The sequence below is a fragment of the Amphiprion ocellaris genome, chromosome 22, assembly GCF_022539595.1.
Source record: "Amphiprion ocellaris isolate individual 3 ecotype Okinawa chromosome 22, ASM2253959v1, whole genome shotgun sequence".
Taxonomy (NCBI): Eukaryota; Metazoa; Chordata; class Actinopteri; family Pomacentridae; genus Amphiprion; species Amphiprion ocellaris.
The window spans coordinates 4,105,699-4,126,038 of record NC_072787.1 but is presented as its reverse complement, the minus strand read 5'-3'; the positions used below and the strand labels follow the sequence as shown (position 1 = coordinate 4,126,038).

The following is a 20,340-nucleotide window of genomic DNA, read 5'->3' as shown; positions in this document are numbered from 1 at the left end:
TTTGGAGAACAACTGTAACTGATACTGTCACCGACGTAAGCTGTTTTTTAACACATGCCATTGCTGGGCCGAATGCAAAACAAATGCACGTATTTAATGTTTCATACAGTTGTCTTTACCTCAGACGTTGTACCTGCTTCCTGTTTTCTTGCAGATTCCAGCATCATTTCTGTCCTACTGAAAGACATTCTGCCTGCAGTTCACCCACAGGTCACCCGCTGCTATCGACTATCTGCAGAAATCTGTTCATAGGGATTAATTGAAGTGCTGATGATGATACCAAAGGACTACGCTCGCTCCTTCTCACATCTCTGGACACTAAATAGCTGTAAACGGAATTAAACATTCATGTGTCTCAGAGAAATTCTTAACCACTGATCTTTGTTTTTAATCATCCTGTTGGCTTTATTTTCATTTTTAACTCTAAATATGACCTCACAGGTATAGATACAGTTAAACCTCCATCATCTCCATCAGTTCACTCATTTGACATTGATCGGTTGCTACAAATGTCCCACTGTTTCTTCTTTACTCGTCACAAACACAAACTGCTTCAAGTTAGTTAATCTCACCAAGGATAAAAGTCCATAAATCTTTTAATGAATCATAACAGATCTCTTTAAGACTTCAAAACTTGATTTTTTTTCCCACAATAAATTACAGGTGATTATGGACAGATGCTGCACAGATGTTATGTCTGCTTCATGATCCAACTGTGCAACTTACATGACTCATGTTAGGAACCATCTGCTTTTTGTCACACTTCATTTAAACTATCATGCACCATTTAATGTCTGTTTTTATCATAGACTATCTGGGACTCATCTTATTATGCATAACTTTTTAAAGTAAAGACATGAAGTCTTTTCCCCTCTGTTAAAAGCTCTCATTCTATTTTCCACAAAGCCTATTATCAGCTATTTCTATTTGAATCATTTACAGTGTCACAGATGCTTTTGTCTGATTCAGGCTCACTTTTCCTTTTCTCTCTTTGAAGCTACAGTTCTGAAATGCATAATGCATCATTATTTGACTACATATTTTAGATAGTATGCTGTTTTGTACATTTTGTTGGCAGCTAAGTTCATACATATAAGATGGCAACAGAAAACAGTAACACACAGAATATGAATTAGTCCAAATACTTTTGTGACAATATGAATTTGCTGAATTTGTTATTAGTCTGGTTCACTATGTTCGGATTTTAACTTTGGTTGAATTTTTGTGGAGACTATGAAAACTATACATTTTTGGAAACCTTACAATATAAGCAATCATAAAAACAATGTTTCCATTTGCCCCGAGTATTATACAGTTGCCATCTTGGATCTTGCTGTGAAAAAGGTTTTCGTCAATATCTCAGTTTCTAAATAACTTAGAGCTTTTATTTTGACAGCTAAACTATCATTTCCAGTTCCAAGAAATCCAATGCCCCTACTAGCAGATGTGTTGAAGCATTTGTTACAGCAGTTCTTGCAAATATTTACTAATTTCATCAGACAAATCGGTCATTAGGCCATACTAAGCACCAACCACAAGGACATGTTTATGTAGTGGTCTGATTACTGCATTAGGCCTAAATTATTGCAGAGATGTGATTTTTGTTAGGAAAATCTGATTTTTAAAGATAACCTGTCTAATTTTTTGTGTCAGGAGGTTGGCATCTCTGATTCTGCATCTTGAACAGTTTACTATATTGTCAGTCTGCTTGAATTCAGTGATGACGCCTCACATATGCTCATACCTGATGAAGTGTGTGAGGTTACACCAGTACTGTTGGTCTATGTGAGCCATCTTCCGCTTGAAGTCCTCTCCACACACCTCCATCTCCCACTGCAGACGGGACTCATTGCAGACCTTCTTCGGCTGGGGAGAAGTTGGCTCTATGTTGAAGCTGTCAGTGGCTGAAAGATCAGAAAGAACAACAGAGCATTTGTAGGTCTTCTATCCTGCTTTGTGTGTGTCGCAACAGAACAATATGTGTAATGAAACATGACTAAGATGGATGTTCATGGTGGTTTGTATTCTTGTGTTATCAATGAGCTGTCTCTGTTTCCTTATTAGGTTCTGTCATGAAGCTGCAGCTCATAGTTTTCGTCCATCATTAGTTTAATTTTATTCATTTTGTTCGGAGAAGAGTAGAAATGTCAGTTACAGTATGTCTCATTTCCACCTTTGTGTTTGTATTTGTTGAATCATGTCATAGCTGCTAATATGAATACTGGTGGATGGATGGATGGATGGATGGATGGATGGATGGATGGATGGATGGATGGATGGAATAGAATGGAACTTGGATGGACGGATGGACGGAATAGAATGGAACTTGGATGGATGGATGGATGGATGGATGGATGGATGGATGGAACATGGATGGATGGATGGATGGATGGAACTTGAATGGATGGATGGATGGATGGATGGATGGATGGATGGAACATGGATGGATGGATGGATGGATGGAACTTGAATGGATGGATGGATGGATGGATGGATGGATGGATGGATGGAACATGGATGGATGGATGGATGGATGGATGGATGGATGGATGGATGGATGGATGGATGGATGGATGGATGGATGGATGGAGTGCTCACCTGACAACCCTCTCATCATCCAGGCATTCACTGTAAAGAAAACAAAAGACGACCATTAGAACAAACTGACACCTTTTACCTTTAACTTTCCACTCTGTCATCATCTGCTCAGCTTTTCCCTCATGGCTGTTATAATCACGTATGACATGTTTGCTTGTCATTGACCTTTGCCCTTTGTCTTGATTAAATCTGCATTTGCAGAGGGAAATTCATGATAGACATGCCAATCCAGCAACTTCAAAATCAATGACATAGCATTTGTTTAAACCACACCACTCAGAATACTCTCTGCATTTAAACTACACAAAGCTGAATCACATGGAGACTTCAGCTGTGAATCTCCTGAAGATACAATGCTGTATCTTTTCAGCAAGGTTGGTAATAATTTCATGTAATCAACAAGCTTTTAAGGAGTGCTTATTTCTCACTGAATCACTTCTAAATAAGCTTTTCCAAGAAAGAACAGCCACAGTGAACCGTCATGTCTAGTTTGGTGAAGAATTGAGTTGATGAATGAATTTCCACACAACGAATATTAAGACCTTATCTACATTAATAATGATATTCTGCTAAACATACATTTTCCTTTATGTTTGCGCCTGACATCCACATCCTAATAATGTTGTAGATTTTTGCCAAATGCCTAATAAAGTGCAGAAAAGTGAGTGTTTATCCAGTTAGTATGTATTCATGTGGACTTAGAGCTCAGTTCATGCATCGGTGATTTGAGTGATGAGCATGTGCCTGTAAAAACAACAATAATGACAGATACTTATACTTTTGTCTTCACATTTTAGCCTCTGCATTCACTGTGTCCAGTATTACTGTCCTGGTATTTGATGTGTTGTTGATGTAGAATGGCCCTTTATGTATTGCAGAGCATCACGTTGACAGAATATCTTTTTAAACTGAGGAATAATCAGTGTGTACAAGGTGTAAAAAAATGAGGTAAGAAAAAAAATCAGGGTCCATCAGCCGACACTTGCCACTGATCTTTTTGCCTCCACAGCAGCTACTTAGCTCACCTTATATAAACAACACATTTATATTCTGACTTATAAACAATCTTGCGCATCTCGTGGTGTGGTTATTGCGAGGCGTAATGAGGTCATTATTAGACAATCAATCTTTTGATGAAGGCCTGTTGCGTGTCAGAACCAAACAAGCAGGAGAGCTGATTATTGTTTTGATTCGCATCAGGCAGCAGATTATTATTACTGACACATCGCATACAGGGATAATCTCAGTTGCATCAACCCCTTTAAGCTGAAGCTGTTTCCACCAGGTGCATTTAGATGTGATGCAATTACTGGCTGTGTTATGGTCAAACACAACATTACAGGCAGGGCTGAGAGCTTATGAACTGCATCAGAGTGACTGGGATGGTGACCCTTTTTTTTTTGTCCACCTTTTCTCTGATCCGAAGTCCTGCACACTGCAGCTCATTTTTACGACATGACCAAACCTAAACAAGCTGCTGCACAGGAAGGAATCTCCCTTTGAAGTGGCACACTTACAAAGCAGAGGATCAGTTTGAAAGACGCCCTGCAGGACAAACACTGTTACCAAGTTAGCCTGCACTAAATATAGAGACTTCCCTGTTTGAGCATGTCCGGATGTTTGGGGGTGGAGTGTTCTGATGTGATCCGATTATTTTTCTTTGTGTTTGTCTTAAATATTAGAGTTACAACAATTATTTGTGTAGTTTCTGATCTGACTTGGACTAAGGTTCTGTGTCGATGTCGTTTTGCTCGAACAAGATGAAAGAAAAATGTTTTGGTTTACAGATTTTTTAATAGGAGGAATTATGGAATTATGCTAAATGTGAATCTACAGCTTAGCTACGCACAGAGACTTGCTCTGTACTTGTTTGTTTAATTATTACAGAACCTGTGGTGTACAAAAATCCAGAATAAATCTCATCTAATGCTTGGCAAGAAAACAAGTGAGCACTCTCTTCTCTTTCATTCTCTATATATTTATATGCCACTGCATGTCTCTCTTCTGTAGTTTCTCTCTGCAGGTATCTCTGGCTGCAGAGCTGCTGTACATGTTTCTAATCTCTGGTTATTGGCCTCATCAACCTGCACAGACTTTATTATTCTCTTATGCACCTGGAGGCAGATCTCCGCCCTCCCTGAGCCTGCTTCTGCTGGAAGTTTTTAATGTGAAAGAGGAGTTTTTCTTCATTAAAGGGTTGCTCTATAATATAAAATTGTAAGATCTCCACGTTGCTATGCAAAGTAACCTAATAATTACTCCGCTAAAGAATGTGGTGGACTTATGTGACAAACCGGCATATGTTTGTCTGTCTGTATGTCTGTTATTCCGTCTGTTAGCAACATTACTCAAAAAAGGAACAACGGATTTGGATGAAATTTTCAGGGAAGGTCAGAAATGACACAAGCACCAAGTGATTAGATTTTGGCAGTGATGCGGCTTAAAGTCTGGATCCATGGATTTGTTAAAAATTTCTGTATCATTGCGAGATGGCAGCGCGTCATTGTAACTATGACAACAAGTGAACACTACGTCAGCTGCCTGTTGACGATCACATGATTGAAATCCTACTACTAATCCACCGCTGCAGACTTATCGGGACTTATCCATCAGAAATCATAATGCGATTTGATATCCGTACATAACGTACACATGCAGAACACACACCTATTCTGAGTGCAAGGTCATTTTGTTTGTGGGTACATCTGTATTAAATGGTTAAATCCTATGGTGCTGTGATTTCTGCCACAAGTTGTTTCAGGATTTTTTTTCAGGATTTCAGGATTTCAGCGACTGAGCAGCCTTGGCGGAGTACTGCGCTCTGAGTGCTTTTCTTGTTACTTATGTTGTGATGTGTTTCTGTATCAATAACGCTGAACTGAACTGAATGGAATCAAATATTTTTATCTACTTTCTCTCAGGGGTGGAAGAAGCATTAAGAGGCTTTCCATAAATAAAATACTGATACAACACTCCAAAGACACACCATTATAAGTAAAAGCCCAACAATGAAATGAATCCTGAAGTAAAATTATGTGAGGAAACTTTTACATTTACAAAAAAGCAGTCTGTTGCTGTTTTGTTGGATTGATTTGGAGCACATCTATTTACAGATCAAGCTGCAAAGTAATAACTGTAATATGAACGATGATAAATGATTAATTATAATGAGCATTTCCATTATGGATTCATGCTTTCAGTTAATTCACTGATTACTTGACTTGAAAAAAATTTGAAAATTGTTTCATACCAACAAAATGTAGGTGTTCTTTTTACATGAAAATGACTATAGCAATTATCAAGAGTTTTTCAATTTATGCCAGTCACTTTTACTTCTATACAGTATATATAAAATCTATAATAAAGTATTATGCACTATTTCATAAGCTCTTTATACATATGTCAAAAGATTGATTTGTAAAGTAAGGAGTAACTAAAGCTGTCAGGCAAACGTGCAATATTTCCCTCTCAAAGTGTGGTGGAAAATAAATGAAAAGTGTCAAATTTCAGAGTGCAAACAAGTTCAGTTATTCAGTAGAAGTACTTAGTTATTCCACCACTGCTTCCATCCCATTGATTTTCCAAAATCGCTGTGAAATTGTGACAGAAATCTGACCTGAATCTCATTAAGAGGTTAGCACAAGTTTAATAGGAGCAGGGATGTGTGATCCTGAGATTTTCACAGATGTTGAGGATTCAAACCAGCTGTTTGAGAGGCTCTGAGGGTGACGGTCTCTCCCGGATGTCACAGACCGGATCAAGATACAGTTAGAGTCGCTGCCTCAGAATATCCAATTACATTAATTGGATATCACTGCAATCCTCTTTTTCAGAACATAACAATCTACCTGCATTCTCTTCAGCAGGGCATTAGGGAAGTTTGAAGATGCACACAGAGACAGAAAATCATTTCTCAAGATCCTCAGAGCACACAGAAGATCAGTCCTTTGTGTTCACTGATCGATACGTCAGACCAAATATGACAGAGCACTCTAAAAATTACACGATTCCAAAGTTCTCCCACTCTGATTTCAAAAGTTGGCTTTCCGCCCTCTCGCTCCCACAGGTCTCCCCTTGCATGTAATTTCTCCCGACAGTAATCCTCATGCAGGCGAGTCCAAAAATAACATCTCGTGCACATCATCCAACATAAATACATCTCGAGTACATCAGCTCCTGTACTGCAAATCCAAATACCGTTCATGAAAACAAGCCACACATGATAGCATGAGCTCTGCAGCATCCATCAACATTTAGGAAAGAATATGTAAAGACATTTTATGTATTATTACATGTGGATGCCACACCTGTAAGTATGGTATTATATGTGTTGTCATGTTTCGCCAGAAAGTACAATAAAAAGCTGCTAACATCTTGTGATGATAAACACTTAAATTAGATTATTTAGACACAAATACATCCCAAAAGTCTTTTTTTGTTTTTACTTGACACATCAAGAGCTTTAAAATAAATGAAAAACAATACAGTAAATATAAAATATATTCAAATGCTCATGTTTACTGAGATACAAATGAAGCACTTCACCTTGACAGTTGGAGGTTAATCATTTTCAGACTCTCATATCTGAAGTGGATGTCAGTCACTGACAGCACTCTTTTAATCTAAAACTGACTATATATGTTAGGGTTTGACATTACAGCTTTATATAGTGCTCACAAATAATATCTACTTAAAAGCACTATTTTGTACTCTTCAATATGAATATTTGACCAGAGTGTCTGGATTCTGCTTTATGTTGCAGTGTTTTAACAAGCTGGGAACAACCAACCAGCAACTGATACAACAGCTGAACTGAGGTCAGTTGTTGGTCCTAGTTAGGATTGATGGACTGCGCCACAACTAAGTGCTCTTATTGCGTTCTGTGAGGAATCACACATCCAATGTAAGCTGCTGATCTGTTCATTTTGGGCCACCTGGACTAAAATTCAGAAGTGCACTGTAAAACAAACAAACAGACAGACAAAAAAGGCTTTAAAAAAGTTTTAAAATATTGTAATATTCTGGCAGCTGGAGCATTAAAAAAACTGTAAAATTCTTTAAAATAACCATCAACAGTTAAAATTACATTTTCTGGCCTTAATTTTACATGAGATCGTGTGTGTTTTGTAGAGCTTTTTAATGTTTAATAGGTAATAGCTGCAAGTATATAAACAATGAAATAACAAACAATATATAATGGTATAGACAGATTTTCTTTGATTAGCAGTGCCTATATTGTACAAAGATGAAAATACATCCAATTTTTCAAAATACACTTCATTTAACATACAAATTAATGTAAAATGACACCAATGTTTATTTTATTGTCAACCTAAATTTTATATTTTTAGTATCTGTTTAAAAAAGGAGGAAATTTTGTTAAATTATGATACATTTGTGAATGTATTTTAATTTCTTTTAACATCACAAAAATATGTTAAAAAATGTTTTTTTAGTTATTCAAAGTTACGTGTTTATGTACACTACCAGTCAAAAGTTTGGACACACCTTCTCATTCAATGCTTTTTATTTAATTATGAGATGAGATAAACTTTATTGATCCCACAGTTCACCGTTACAGCAGCTCCAAAAGAAAAAGTATAAAGGCAGTTCAAGACCAAATAAGAAAGAAAAACAAAGTGCAAAAATTGCAGAGAACATTACATACAGATGATTTTCTACAATATAGATTAATATTGAAGACATCAAAACTATAAAAGAATACATATGGAATTATAAAAAAGTGTTAATCTTCAGTATTAATCTACAATGTAAAAAATAATACAAATAAATAAAAAGTACTGAATGAGAAGGTGTGTGTATGTATATATATATATATATATATATATATATATATATATATATATATATAAAAACAACGAAATTCTGTCAATTTTTTGTAATTTTTGCAATTTTTTTTTAAATCTGCAAAATAAAAGGAAAAAATTCCACAACTTTACTTGTTCTTTTTCCATTTGATGAAATATTAACGCACATAAGCACAAGGCCAGTGAAAGGCACATTGTTCAACTTAGTGTAACAAACTGGAATAGTCTGTCATATTGGCACACAGGTGGAAGACTAAAGTTCCAAATATTAGTGTTATTCTTCACACAAGTTATTATTCTGATTCTGTAAAAACATCTGCAGTATTCATTGATTTTTGTACATTATATTCTGCTTAAAAATCTGTTCATACCATGATACATTATATTATATACATTTTAATATATTTGAATACACACGGTGTTATTCTATGTATATTAATGAAATTTACTTTTTCATGAAATATTGTTTGATGTCAGGATTAGTTGATTGCTGGTGCGTCCAGCTTAATGAGAATCCTTTACACAAACAAGTCATGCTGTTCCTCTTACTATCACTATGTGATTCTCATATAGTGTCGACTCATAATCCTGCCAAAGACACATAATGTCTGTTTGTTATTAATAAACACAAGCCGGATGGAGGGACTGGTGAACCTGCAACAATAATCTAGCAGCTGGATTCTCTTCAGTATGAAATCAGCAGGAGGTTTGAAACTAAATTCCCTCCATCAGCTTTATGAACAGAGGAAACACGGACAGAACCGGCATCAGGGATTTGAGAGATTTGGTCACGTTATATAATCATTCATGAGCCGAGTTACAGCAGCTTAGCAAATATTTCATCCTGTTGTGTGACAAATTTCCAAATGATTCGCTGACACGCTGGGTTTAAAAAGCAGATAAAACACCAGGGGAATTTTTTGATGCAGTATCACTTGTTTTCTATCAACGTGGAGATAGTGAGACTAAAGATACGGAGAAACATTAAAATATACTCTGGGAAACGAGCATGAAGACAAGAAACAACTGGATTTATGTAAAACCCGGGGGAAAAAAAGAGCTGGATGTAGAAGAATATGAGAATGGCATCAATCTTTTAATCTAAATGTAATATTTGTCTCTTTAGCAGCTAAATGCTCCACTATGATCACCAGATAGTTGCTTTATCAGAGTCTTATTCAGTGAAAACAGGAGCCAAAGATGGGACAAAATCGCAGATCTTAAAGGCAAAACAATGAGCTAACAGATGACAAAATGCTCCATGAAATAATATTAATAATTATTTGTTAGTACATTACTTTACAGGCAACTAATTTCATAGTATAACACATTATTTAAGTTTTTTACTCATTCATACAACCTTTTACTTAAACTAAAGGTTGGTAACAAAGGTCTTATTTACGATACAGAGAGGTAAAAAAGCACAAAAATAACAAGAGAGAGGGCATTTCAATATGAAGTTTAAATGAATAGTAATGCAAATAGTAATAAAAAATAAACTTCAAGAAAATAAATACATATAAATTTAAACAAAATGACACTGAAACACCCTCAGGATGAAAACAAGGCCAGCTTTAGTTTGTTCTGCAGCAGCACAGTGAGGAAAACTGGATTTTCCAAGCTCAGTAAAAGCAGCACCTGCAGCGTAATCCAATCACCTGTTCAATAACGCCCACATTACAGACAACAATGGAGTAAAAAAAAAAAAAAAAAGAAGAACTGTAAGAAGCTTACAAACAAATAAAATTTGGTGTTTGTCTCATGTTCCAGAGAGGCAGGGCCACCCAGCGTTAGCATACAGCTCACAGAGATGATAATTCCTGGTTCAGGTTCACTCATACAGTCCAGGAGCTAAGAAGTGCTGCTGAAGTGAGTTAAATGTCACTATAATCCAATACTGACAGAAAAGTTGCCCCAACAAGCATTTCTGTACACTGTACACCAAACCATGATCTGTGAAAGAGCAGATTTTTTGTGCTAACTTGCTCACCAGTGTGATCACATGTATTCATACCCTTTATAGCAAAAAGGACATGACTATCTTAAACAATGTAATGGTAAAAATCATTTGCTGAATTTTATTTTATTGATCTTCTGTTTTGTTTTAAAGCAACTGGAATCACATAAGTATGTTTCTTTTCTAATATTTGAGTTAAGAGTCATCCAGAATTGAAGGACATTTTGTGTCCCACTCATCAGATTTCAAAAAACCCATTTCTAAAATACTAAAACATGCAGTTGTTGTGTAAATGTACTTGTCCTGAGACCAAATCTAAAAAAAATTAGGAGAAAAGAATGTGTGAAAATATTTTTTAAAATACCAAATAAGTCTGGAGTTCCACCTAAAATGCCATTTTTCTCTTGTCCCATCCCCCTGATGACCAAACTGAATCTCAAATAAAACAGTTAAAATGAAATTTAAATCTCCGTTTTTTGGTCTTATTTTTTTCATTGATGTCTCCTGTAATTGTGGGAGCATTTTTTAATCAACATAATATTTTAAATAATAATTATAATGCATTGAACCTGTGTCCCACAACAACCCTGTTAGCATAACCTTTTTAGCTGGTAGAAGAAGAAAACAGTGAATCACGTGAAACGCTGGAATTAACGTCATCAAACAGTTTCCTAAAGAATGAGTAGAGCACAGCTAAGTTATCTCTTCTATTTTTCATATTTTCAGAACATTGTCAGCCTTCATTGAACATCTTCTCTACCTCATATTATCACAATACAACAAATTATTTTTACTTTTTTCTTTACTGCTTTCCATCAGTCAGTTTGTCCTCTTGGTCTGCAGTAACAGCAGCTAAATATCTAGCTTCTACTGCTGAGAAAAAGATCACATTAGCATGGATTAGCAACCCTGGTACTGTGATTAGAGTAGGGTAAGCAAATAACAAATAAAACATGGAATTAAAATGCTACCATTGATGTGTAAGCTGAGCCAATCAAGCCTTTGATAGTTTATTACCTATTATTGACGAATGTAGGGCAGAAAACTGTAACAGAGAAGGTCTATTTTTCAAACATTTTGAAGCCCAAATGTCCTCCAGTTCTGGAATGACCCTTAAAGTGGTTGATGTTTATAATATGGTGCCAGCAGACTTCAGTGGTGATGGCATGGACAGCATGCAGGGTGGAATCTTTATTGATGTGAATTAGCGATGAATCACCCTCATGCATGAATAACTGCTTAATTTTAGCCACGATCAATGAGGTTGAAGATATAAAAATAAAAAGCATATCAAAAACAAGAAAAGCATTTAGAGATCGCAGTCATTGTATGATTTCCGACAGATCTTGAAAAAATTCACGACAGAAATCACTGCAACATAGAATGTGTCCATTTAATATTGATGTACCCACAAACAAAATGGCCTTGCGCTGATCATAAGTGTGTGTTCTGCATGTGTACGTTTTGTATGGATACCGAATGGCGTGACCTAAATATGTAGCGGGTGGCGGGAACTGATGGGACTCAGAAACACCCCCACAATTTAATCAGTTGTTCCTTGTATCATGTCCAATGGAAACATCCTGGTAAGTCCGCAACGGTGGATTTGTAGCAGGATCACAATCATGTGATCGTCAGCAGGCAGCTGACGTAGTGTTCACTTGTTGTCATGGTTACAGTGATGCCATGCTACTATCTTGCAATGATACAGAAATCTTTAACAAATCCGTAGATCCAGACTATAAGCCACATCACTGCCAGAATCAAATCAGGTGGTCCTTGTGTCATGTCTGACCTTCCCAGAAAATTTCATCCAAATCCGTTAGTCTGTTTTTGAGTAATGTTGCTAACAGACAGACAATCGTACGCCGATCGTCACATAACGGCGGAGTAACAGCATGTTGTCAGCATTTTAGAGGCCTCCCAAAATTTCACAGACGGTGTTTCCAGCTGTGCTCATGTCTTTTAAAGAGGATCCAAACTCCTCTTGTAGTTCACAAACTGACTGATTGCAACTCAGCAAAGCATTTAGCAGCAGAAAGTACAGTATCTGAGCTACAGTATAAAATGCAATTTTTTTTCTATAAAAGTGATAAAATTGTGCAGCTTTAAAGTTTTTTTTGCAGCATGTGTAACAAATTGCCATGAGAGCCTTCCGGCAGCTTCTCCCACCAAGCCTCTGCAGAGAAGATGAATAACGGCTATGCAATTTACCCACAGCTGCCTCTGCAATATCAGATACTTTATAGCTGTGAGCTGTGGACTGCAGCCTCCAATTTACTGAAACCATGAGAGCCAATCTGCAGTACCTCTAAGTGTAAGCTGGTTTTCAATTGAAACACGGATGAATGACGGCTATCTGAACGGTGTATTTTCATTTTGTTGAAAATGTAAATTAGACATTTGAGAAATGATCTGTTTCACATTAACTCACACTCACAGCCTCTCATTAGATGCAGCGGAATCATTAAATATTTCATCACGGATGGTTGTTTATTTCTCCATTCAACCAGCTGCTCAACTATTTTCAGATCATTCATCAGGCCGTTAGGTTCCTCTTCACTCAGGCAGACCTTTAATTTAATGATTTCAAATCAAAGTAAAAAGCTCATCTGTTTTCTCTTTACTTTAGTTCATCCTGAGGCCACCATAGTAATGTCTACTCTTAGTTTCTTTTTGTTGCCCTGCTTTTATCCACTGACCAGTTTGCTCTTTTAATATTTTCTCTTTCTTTTGAATTTTCTTTTATAGTTGCACCATTTTCTTAATCTCACCTATATGCTTCTCACCTATATGGGTCAGAATATCTTAATTTTCGGTAATCCTTGTCACCCTTTCCTTCAGTTTTTATGCCACTATTAGATGCTTTTAACATTTTGCCCCCTCTCTTAGTTAGTGATTGAAGTACGACAAGCAAATTATTTCATTATCATTTTAATTCCATGTTTTATTTGTTATTTGCTAACCCTACTGTAATCACAGTAACAGGGTTGCTAATCCATGCTAATGTGATCTTTTTCTCAGCAGTAGAAGCTAGATATTTAGCTGCTGTTACTGCTGACCAAGAGGACAAACTGACTGATGGAAAACAGTCCAAAGAATTAGTCTGATCCTGATAATATGAGGTAGAGTGAGACATTCAATCAAGGCTGACAATGGGATGAAAAGATGAAAAATAGAAGAGAGGACAGATCTTTGCTCTACACATTGTTTTGGAAAACTGTTTGCTGATGTCAATTCCAGTGTTTCATGGGATTCACTGTTTTCTTCTTCTTCTACCAGCTAAAAAGATTATGCTAACATGTTCCATGCATAATAATTAAATCAAAATATTACGTTGATTAAAAAAATATTCCCACAATTACAAAAGACATCAATGAAAAAAATAATATCAAAAAACGGAGATTTAAATTTCATTTTAACTGTTTTATTTGAGATTCAATTTGGTCATCAGGGGTGGGACAAGAGAAAAATGGCAGTTTAGGGGAAACTCCAGACTCATTTGGTATTTTTAAAAATATTTTCAATCATTATTTTCTCCTATTGTTTTTTTGTTTTTTAGATTTGGTCTCAGGACAAGTACATTTACACAACAACTGCATGTTTTAGTATTTTGTACGTGGATTATTTGAAATTTGATGGCTGGGACGTAAAATGTCCTCCAATTCTAGAATGACCCTTATATTGCTGTTCATGTGGATGTAGCTTGTCCTGGATAAAGTTTTTTTTTCAAACAGCACAGTGCAAAAACACAATCATCCCATCAAATGAACATTTTAATAGCTTTTTCTAATTTTAAGGTTTGGATTCTATTCTGCGTCACTCTTGTCTTTTCAAAGGGACACTTTAATTTGCACCAAAATTCAGAGAACAATAGATACTTTTGAAAAGACGCAGGCGGTAAACACAGGCATAATAACACTGGCATAATTAAGTCTTATTATAATCCTCGCTTTATAAAGAAAGGAATTAACCAAACTGTTGGGTATTCATTAGATTCTCTGCATGTGGGAGTTTAAAATTAGCAAGACACTAACAAGCTGCAAATGTAAGACTCCCTATGAAATAGCTGAAGAGTTAGTTTAACTTGAACATGATGCTGTAAGCAGTGATCGTTACATACTTTCAATGCCGCAAGCTTTTTAAATGAGAGTGAGCTTTGAACTTTTACCTTGTGCTCTCAAACATAAATGCAGCCTCAGCTCTACATTAAAGCAGCGTTGAAAGAGTAAATTATGCAGGCCAAGTGGAGTTATTTTAAACTGGGTGGGAATTAAATCAAGGTGTTGGTAGGTGCAGGCTGACAGAGCGCCAGCTGAACACGGCCTCGGCTGAAACACTGCCATCCAGAGCCGCTCGGATAAATATAGATGAGAGGAAACAGAAGATGAAAGAAGCCAGATGAAGTGCCAACAGTGTCCGAATAGATTTAAAGCTCATACGGAAGTGGCAGGACTGGCTTAAGAACCTGGATCTAACGTCAGAACTGCCTTGTCATTATTATTATTCGTACAGGAAGGTAATAGCTTAAGAGGAGCAGTTTAGAGGAGGAATTAGAGAGGAAACAGTTTTTTGACTGAAAAATGAACTTTGGATTTTATGACACATTTGAACATATGAAAGGATGGAATAATGTATCGTAAGCGGGACTTTAGGGAAGCTTCGCCTGGCTCTCTGTCAGCGCCCACAGCATTAATGTGTCCTGTCTATGAAATCCCATCCAAGAATTTAAAAGGAGGAATGAATCAAATGTCGTTTTGTCTCTTTCTCCTTCTGCTGCACCGTCTGTCCCCCTCTCTCTGTCTTTCAGTGCAGATAAATAGACCAAAAAACCAGCTCAGGTTTCTACAGGCTGATGGAGAGAAAGAAGGAAAAGAGAGATGGACAGGAGGAGGAAGAGTGAGGAAGAGGGAAGAAAATGGAGGAAGAAATGCACATCCTCAACATCTGAAAAGAAATCTAATACTGCAACTCTCCTTGAGTATATTTAGTTTTTTATCTTTCAGGATGTTGGTGGTCACATGTTACAGAGCAGTAAAAATAATATCCAGTCAGGATGGGTAAACAGATATTATTTTCCAATCTAAAACAAAGTAAACGTAATAAAGAGGCAAACACAATGACATGGAGTGTTATTTTCCACATCCTGTAAAATCTGCTTGAATTCACCAACTGTAAGCAGCTTTGGCAATTTTATGTCTTTTTGTGCAATGCTCCTGGAACAAAGTTTTTCTCCGTCTGAACTCAGGGAACATTAGTTGTGATTTCTACAGCTGGATGCTGGCAAAGAGAAATCAGTCCCCAGATATATTTAGATCCTACAGTGAAGGTCAGGCTGTTCCATCTTAGAACTACTGAGCTTTCTGAAAGGCAACACCATTCTCTGACCCAACGTACCTTAAAATCTCACTCTTGGTGCTGGGGCAGGATGGTTTGACCCATCCATAGTTGGCCCACGGCAAAGAGAAGTATAAACACTGTGATCCGCATCTTATAAATACCCATTTCTTTTCCTGAATCCACACACTAAACACTGTCTTCCATAAAAGGCTATTTTATTCTTAAATATCTTAGTTAATAACAACCAGCTAACATGTTAGGCTAACTAGCCACAGATTGTATGTTAAAGATGGATGCAGCTTCTTGGTTTGAAAAGCGAAGTATTTAAAACATGCATTCTTTCTAACCGCCAGCAGGGGGCGACTGAAAAAGAAGTTCAACTGTATAGAAACCTATGAGGAAATAAGCCTATTTCTTACTTGATTTGTTACCTCAGTAAATATTCTTCTAAAGAGTTTGTGGTCTCAATCACTAGTTTCAAGTCTCCTGCAGACAAGATTGAAGTGCTTGTATTTGGCCTCAAAAATGAAAGATCAAAGATCAGTGGGATCACAATCTGTGGGAAACCTTTCAACACCTTACATTTTCATACCTAGTTCTTGGCGAGATGGAAAATATGTGCATTCCCAAAAATGTTAAACTCTTTGTTAACTAACTCAACCACATTATTACGACAACTAAAGCCTTCCAAAGAAACTTATTAGGAAACCATGGGCAAATTATGCACACTACCATTTGAAAGTTTGGGGTCACCCAAGCAGTTTCATGTTTAGCATGAAAACTTACATTTTTATTCATGTGCTAACATAATGGCACAAGGGTTTTCTAATCATCAGTTAGCCTTTCAACACAGGAGTGATGGTTGCTGGAAATGTTCCTCTGTACCCCTATGGAGATATTCCATTAAAAATCAGTCGTTTCCAGCTAGAATAGTCATTTACCACATTAACAACATTTTTTTCAGTAGTAGTTATGACCTGACAATTAAATGAGATTGGACAGTAAACATAAAAAGCAGAATAGTATGTGATATATATTTCTAAAGGGTAACATCAACAAAACAGTGCAGTGCATTTGATTTATAATCACGACTATACATGGAAAACTGTAATAGTCTTTGTATAGAACCAGTTGAGAAACACCCTGTTTGATCAGTTTGCAGTTTTCCTACATAAGCCAACACAGCTTGAGTCCATCAAGGTAACATGATGAGCAGGTATAAACAAACTCATAACAACACCGGCACCAGTTTTACAGCAGCTCAGTGCTACATGCTCGACAACCACCGTGAAGACCACTGCAGTGTTTCTGAGGACATGTGAGGTGAATCGAGCCAAATCTGTATGTCTGAGGCTTATTTTTATGTGTAAACACCGCTTAGCACTCGTGAATTAAACCCCTGCCTCCCTCTCTGCTCTTTGAAGACACTTTGAAGTACTTCTTGGTGTTTCAGGCCACACCGCCCCCTCCTGTGTTCACCAGCTGCAGAGGAACAACTGAAGCAAGCCGGATCAATGAGGACACAACCTTCTGAAGGAAAGTGTTTGTTGTGTTTGTGCTGCAGATGACATCTAAGCAGGCCAGGAGGAAGCGAAAAAGCTGACTGGGTGCCTTATTTGAAAAGAGGAGGTCAGGTGGAAGATTTGAGAGGCGCTGGCTGCTTTATTTGTGCAGAAATTGTTAAAGAAAAAAAAAAGTAATAATATCGCAAAAAGAGCTGAAATAATGACTTAAATATCACACGGAGAAGAACGCTCATCTGAGTATTGTTCAAATATTAAAACTGTCTGCTTTGGCAAGGCTTTTGCAATTTCTTCCTCACAGGTTCAGGAGAATTTCCAGCTCCTCACACAAAGACTGAGGTTATCAGGTGACCAAGCAGATATGTGGAGAAATGCTCACTCTGAATGACTACTGTCAGAAATTCTTTAAATCACACAAACCAGAGTTAAAGCAAATGCCAGAACAGAATATGAGACGCGTTTGTGTTCAAACAGGGAGCAGCGTAACACAACTTTACTGCTGCTTCAAGCAACATCTGCATCCATCAGTATTGTTGTTTAATCAGTTGTGAGGCCTCCAAAACATTCCTACAATCAAATGAAACTCAATGAAGTAACAATCAGATCATTAGTAGCCTCAGATGTGCTGTTAGCACAAGTGTTTCCCAAATCGTTGCTGCCAAGACGATGTTGCTCCTTATCTCCCCTCCTCCTCCTCCCCGTGGTAGTTTATTTTCTCTTCCACTCAGGAGGATACCAGCATGTTGGCAGTGATTTTCCATCAAGTTTCCAGCTAATTTTCCCCACAGACTGGCGGCTTTTTCTGCTCTCATCTCATTTCTTCATGATACCGAAGCTAACGCACCAAATTGAACATGGTGATATTCAATTACGGCTGAAAGAAGATATGTGACGCTCTTCTTCAAATTGGATTTGGGCAGATGTTCAACCAGAAGCACGACCGACAGCCATGATTTCACAAGCGTCTCAGTTTGACCTTCCGGCAGTAATGTGTGACAAACAGGCCGTCACTCTTTCAGTCAGTCTTGTTATCAGCAGAGCTCTCTGGCAGGAAGATGGATGACCTTCCAGCAGAGGGCAGATGTAAGTGGCCACTCTGATCTCACAAAAACAACAAGGACAGGATGTTGTTGCGATAGAAACTGTGACTCGTCAGGGTCACGTGTAGTCACAATGCAAAATTACTTAATTATTCTCACTTTGTGAGAGCAGGTCCAGGGCTACAGAAGAGAGGAATGAAAAAATGTTTTGAAAAGATTCCTATGACATCGTCTGGCCATGAGGATAACCTGTAATTCTCTGTGCTGCAGCAAAAAAATGAAATCTGGTATCGACTCAAGCGCAGTCTGAGAACCAGGTCGATACAATGATAAGTTTTACTGTGGTCCCTTTACTAACGCATTTTAACTTATCTGGGTATGACTAACAAAAGTTTGAAGTACGAATATATGTACTGAAAGTGATCATTGAATTCTGGGCTACTGTTAGAATTATATCACTGATCTATTCTAAAATTATGGCAAAGTTTCTCACTAAATGCATTTTCCTCTCATGGCTGAAAACTCATGACAAAAGGAGTGTTTTTATTTTCAGACTTCCTCAGGTTGTGTTCTGTGTCCGTGGTCACCTTCAAACTCAAAGTTGAGCCTGTCTGTAGTCAGATTTTCTACAGTCGGTAAAAAATGCATCAATGGATCATCCTGAGCAACCCAGAAATTGTTGTTGGAAAACGCCAAGCACCACCAGCAAGAATATCTTACAAAGATGGGCTTTTTTTCTTTTAATTTACATATAAAGGAGAATTAGGTCATTTTCACTGGTTACTTTAAAGCCAATTATTCTATATACATCTGTAAATATGATATTACATGTACTCTTTTCATGCATATTGTTGTAAAAATATAAATTACTGCAGCTTTCAGTTATCGAAGAAAGTCATAAGATAAAAAGAAAGTCATTCTGAACTTTAGTTATCATACATTACCTAAAAATACTGCTGCATTGTGTCTGTTTGTTTTTCCAATAGTCTCACACCATAATGTGGAAAAGCTACATTGGTCCACAGCACAAAGTATATTAAAACATTTTACTAAATTGTATTAAAAGGCCGTAAACATGTGACATACCGAGTTTTATTGGCCAATTATTTGTTATTGATCGACTTCCAGGTCATGTGACTGCAAATTTCATGTCATGTGACTAACATTAGTACATTAGAACAGTGGTGGTTGCATTAATCTAACAATGATTCTTTATTTTTTTACACTTTGTTGTGTTTTCAGTCATTATTTATTCAGATTGCTGTTTTCTGCTTCGTTTTCAGTCTGCAAAACTGCTTGGTTAAAAGCTCAGGTAGGTAGCTTTTTTGACATAAATGGGCAGAAATCTGGCAGAAATCCATTCTAACCTTTTATATAGTAACTGAACTGGTCTGAGAGGAAACTAGACTCCTGCACCTCCTCTTGGCTCCATTTTCAGGCTGTTAAAATCCAGCCCATGATAGACACTTCAGCCTATTACAGGACTCATTGCCCAGATCAGGTGAGACAGTTTAAAGACAGATAAAGCACTTAATGAGAGCAGAGTGTGGTGACACACTGGGTTAGACACGGAACTATTGCTGAGGAGAGGAGGGTCTGAATTCCTGGTAAAGCCACAAATCATTTCTACCTGCTAGTTTGCCTATCTTTGTGTATTTGAAGTACTTGCTTGTGTGGTTGGCTTAGAGGAAAGAGCTGCAAGAGGAGGGCTGTGTAGTTATTACGACGATCAGCGTACGTCTGTCTGTCTGTCTGTCTGTATGTCTTTCTGTCTGTCTGTCTGTCTGTCTGTATGTCTGTTAGCAACATTACTCAAAAACGAAATAATAGATTTGGATGAAATTTTCAGTGAAGGTCAGAAATGACACAAGGACCACCTGATTAGATTTTGGCAGCGATTCGGCTTGTAGTCTGGATCCACGGATTTGTTAAAGATTTCTGTATCATTGCGAGATAGTGGCATGGCGTCACTGTAACCATGACAACAAGTGAACACTACATCAAGTACCTGCAGGGAATATATATAATGATCATAGTTTGGGCTACCAGAAATT

At 37.2% G+C, this 20,340-nt stretch overlaps 1 protein-coding gene across 1 annotated transcript in view; it reads right to left on the bottom strand.

Moving 5' to 3' along the window:
* LOC111587080 (receptor activity-modifying protein 3-like) overlaps positions 1 to 20,340 on the bottom strand; it is a 45,891-nt gene that overhangs the window by 12,188 nt on the left and 13,363 nt on the right. The window contains exons 2-3 of the mRNA XM_023296898.3: positions 2,599 to 2,628; positions 1,745 to 1,904 (exon numbers count right to left, since the gene is read on the bottom strand). Of these exons, the coding sequence (XP_023152666.1) occupies positions 1,745 to 1,904; positions 2,599 to 2,628 (190 nt within the window). The remainder of the gene's footprint in view (positions 1 to 1,744; positions 1,905 to 2,598; positions 2,629 to 20,340) is intronic.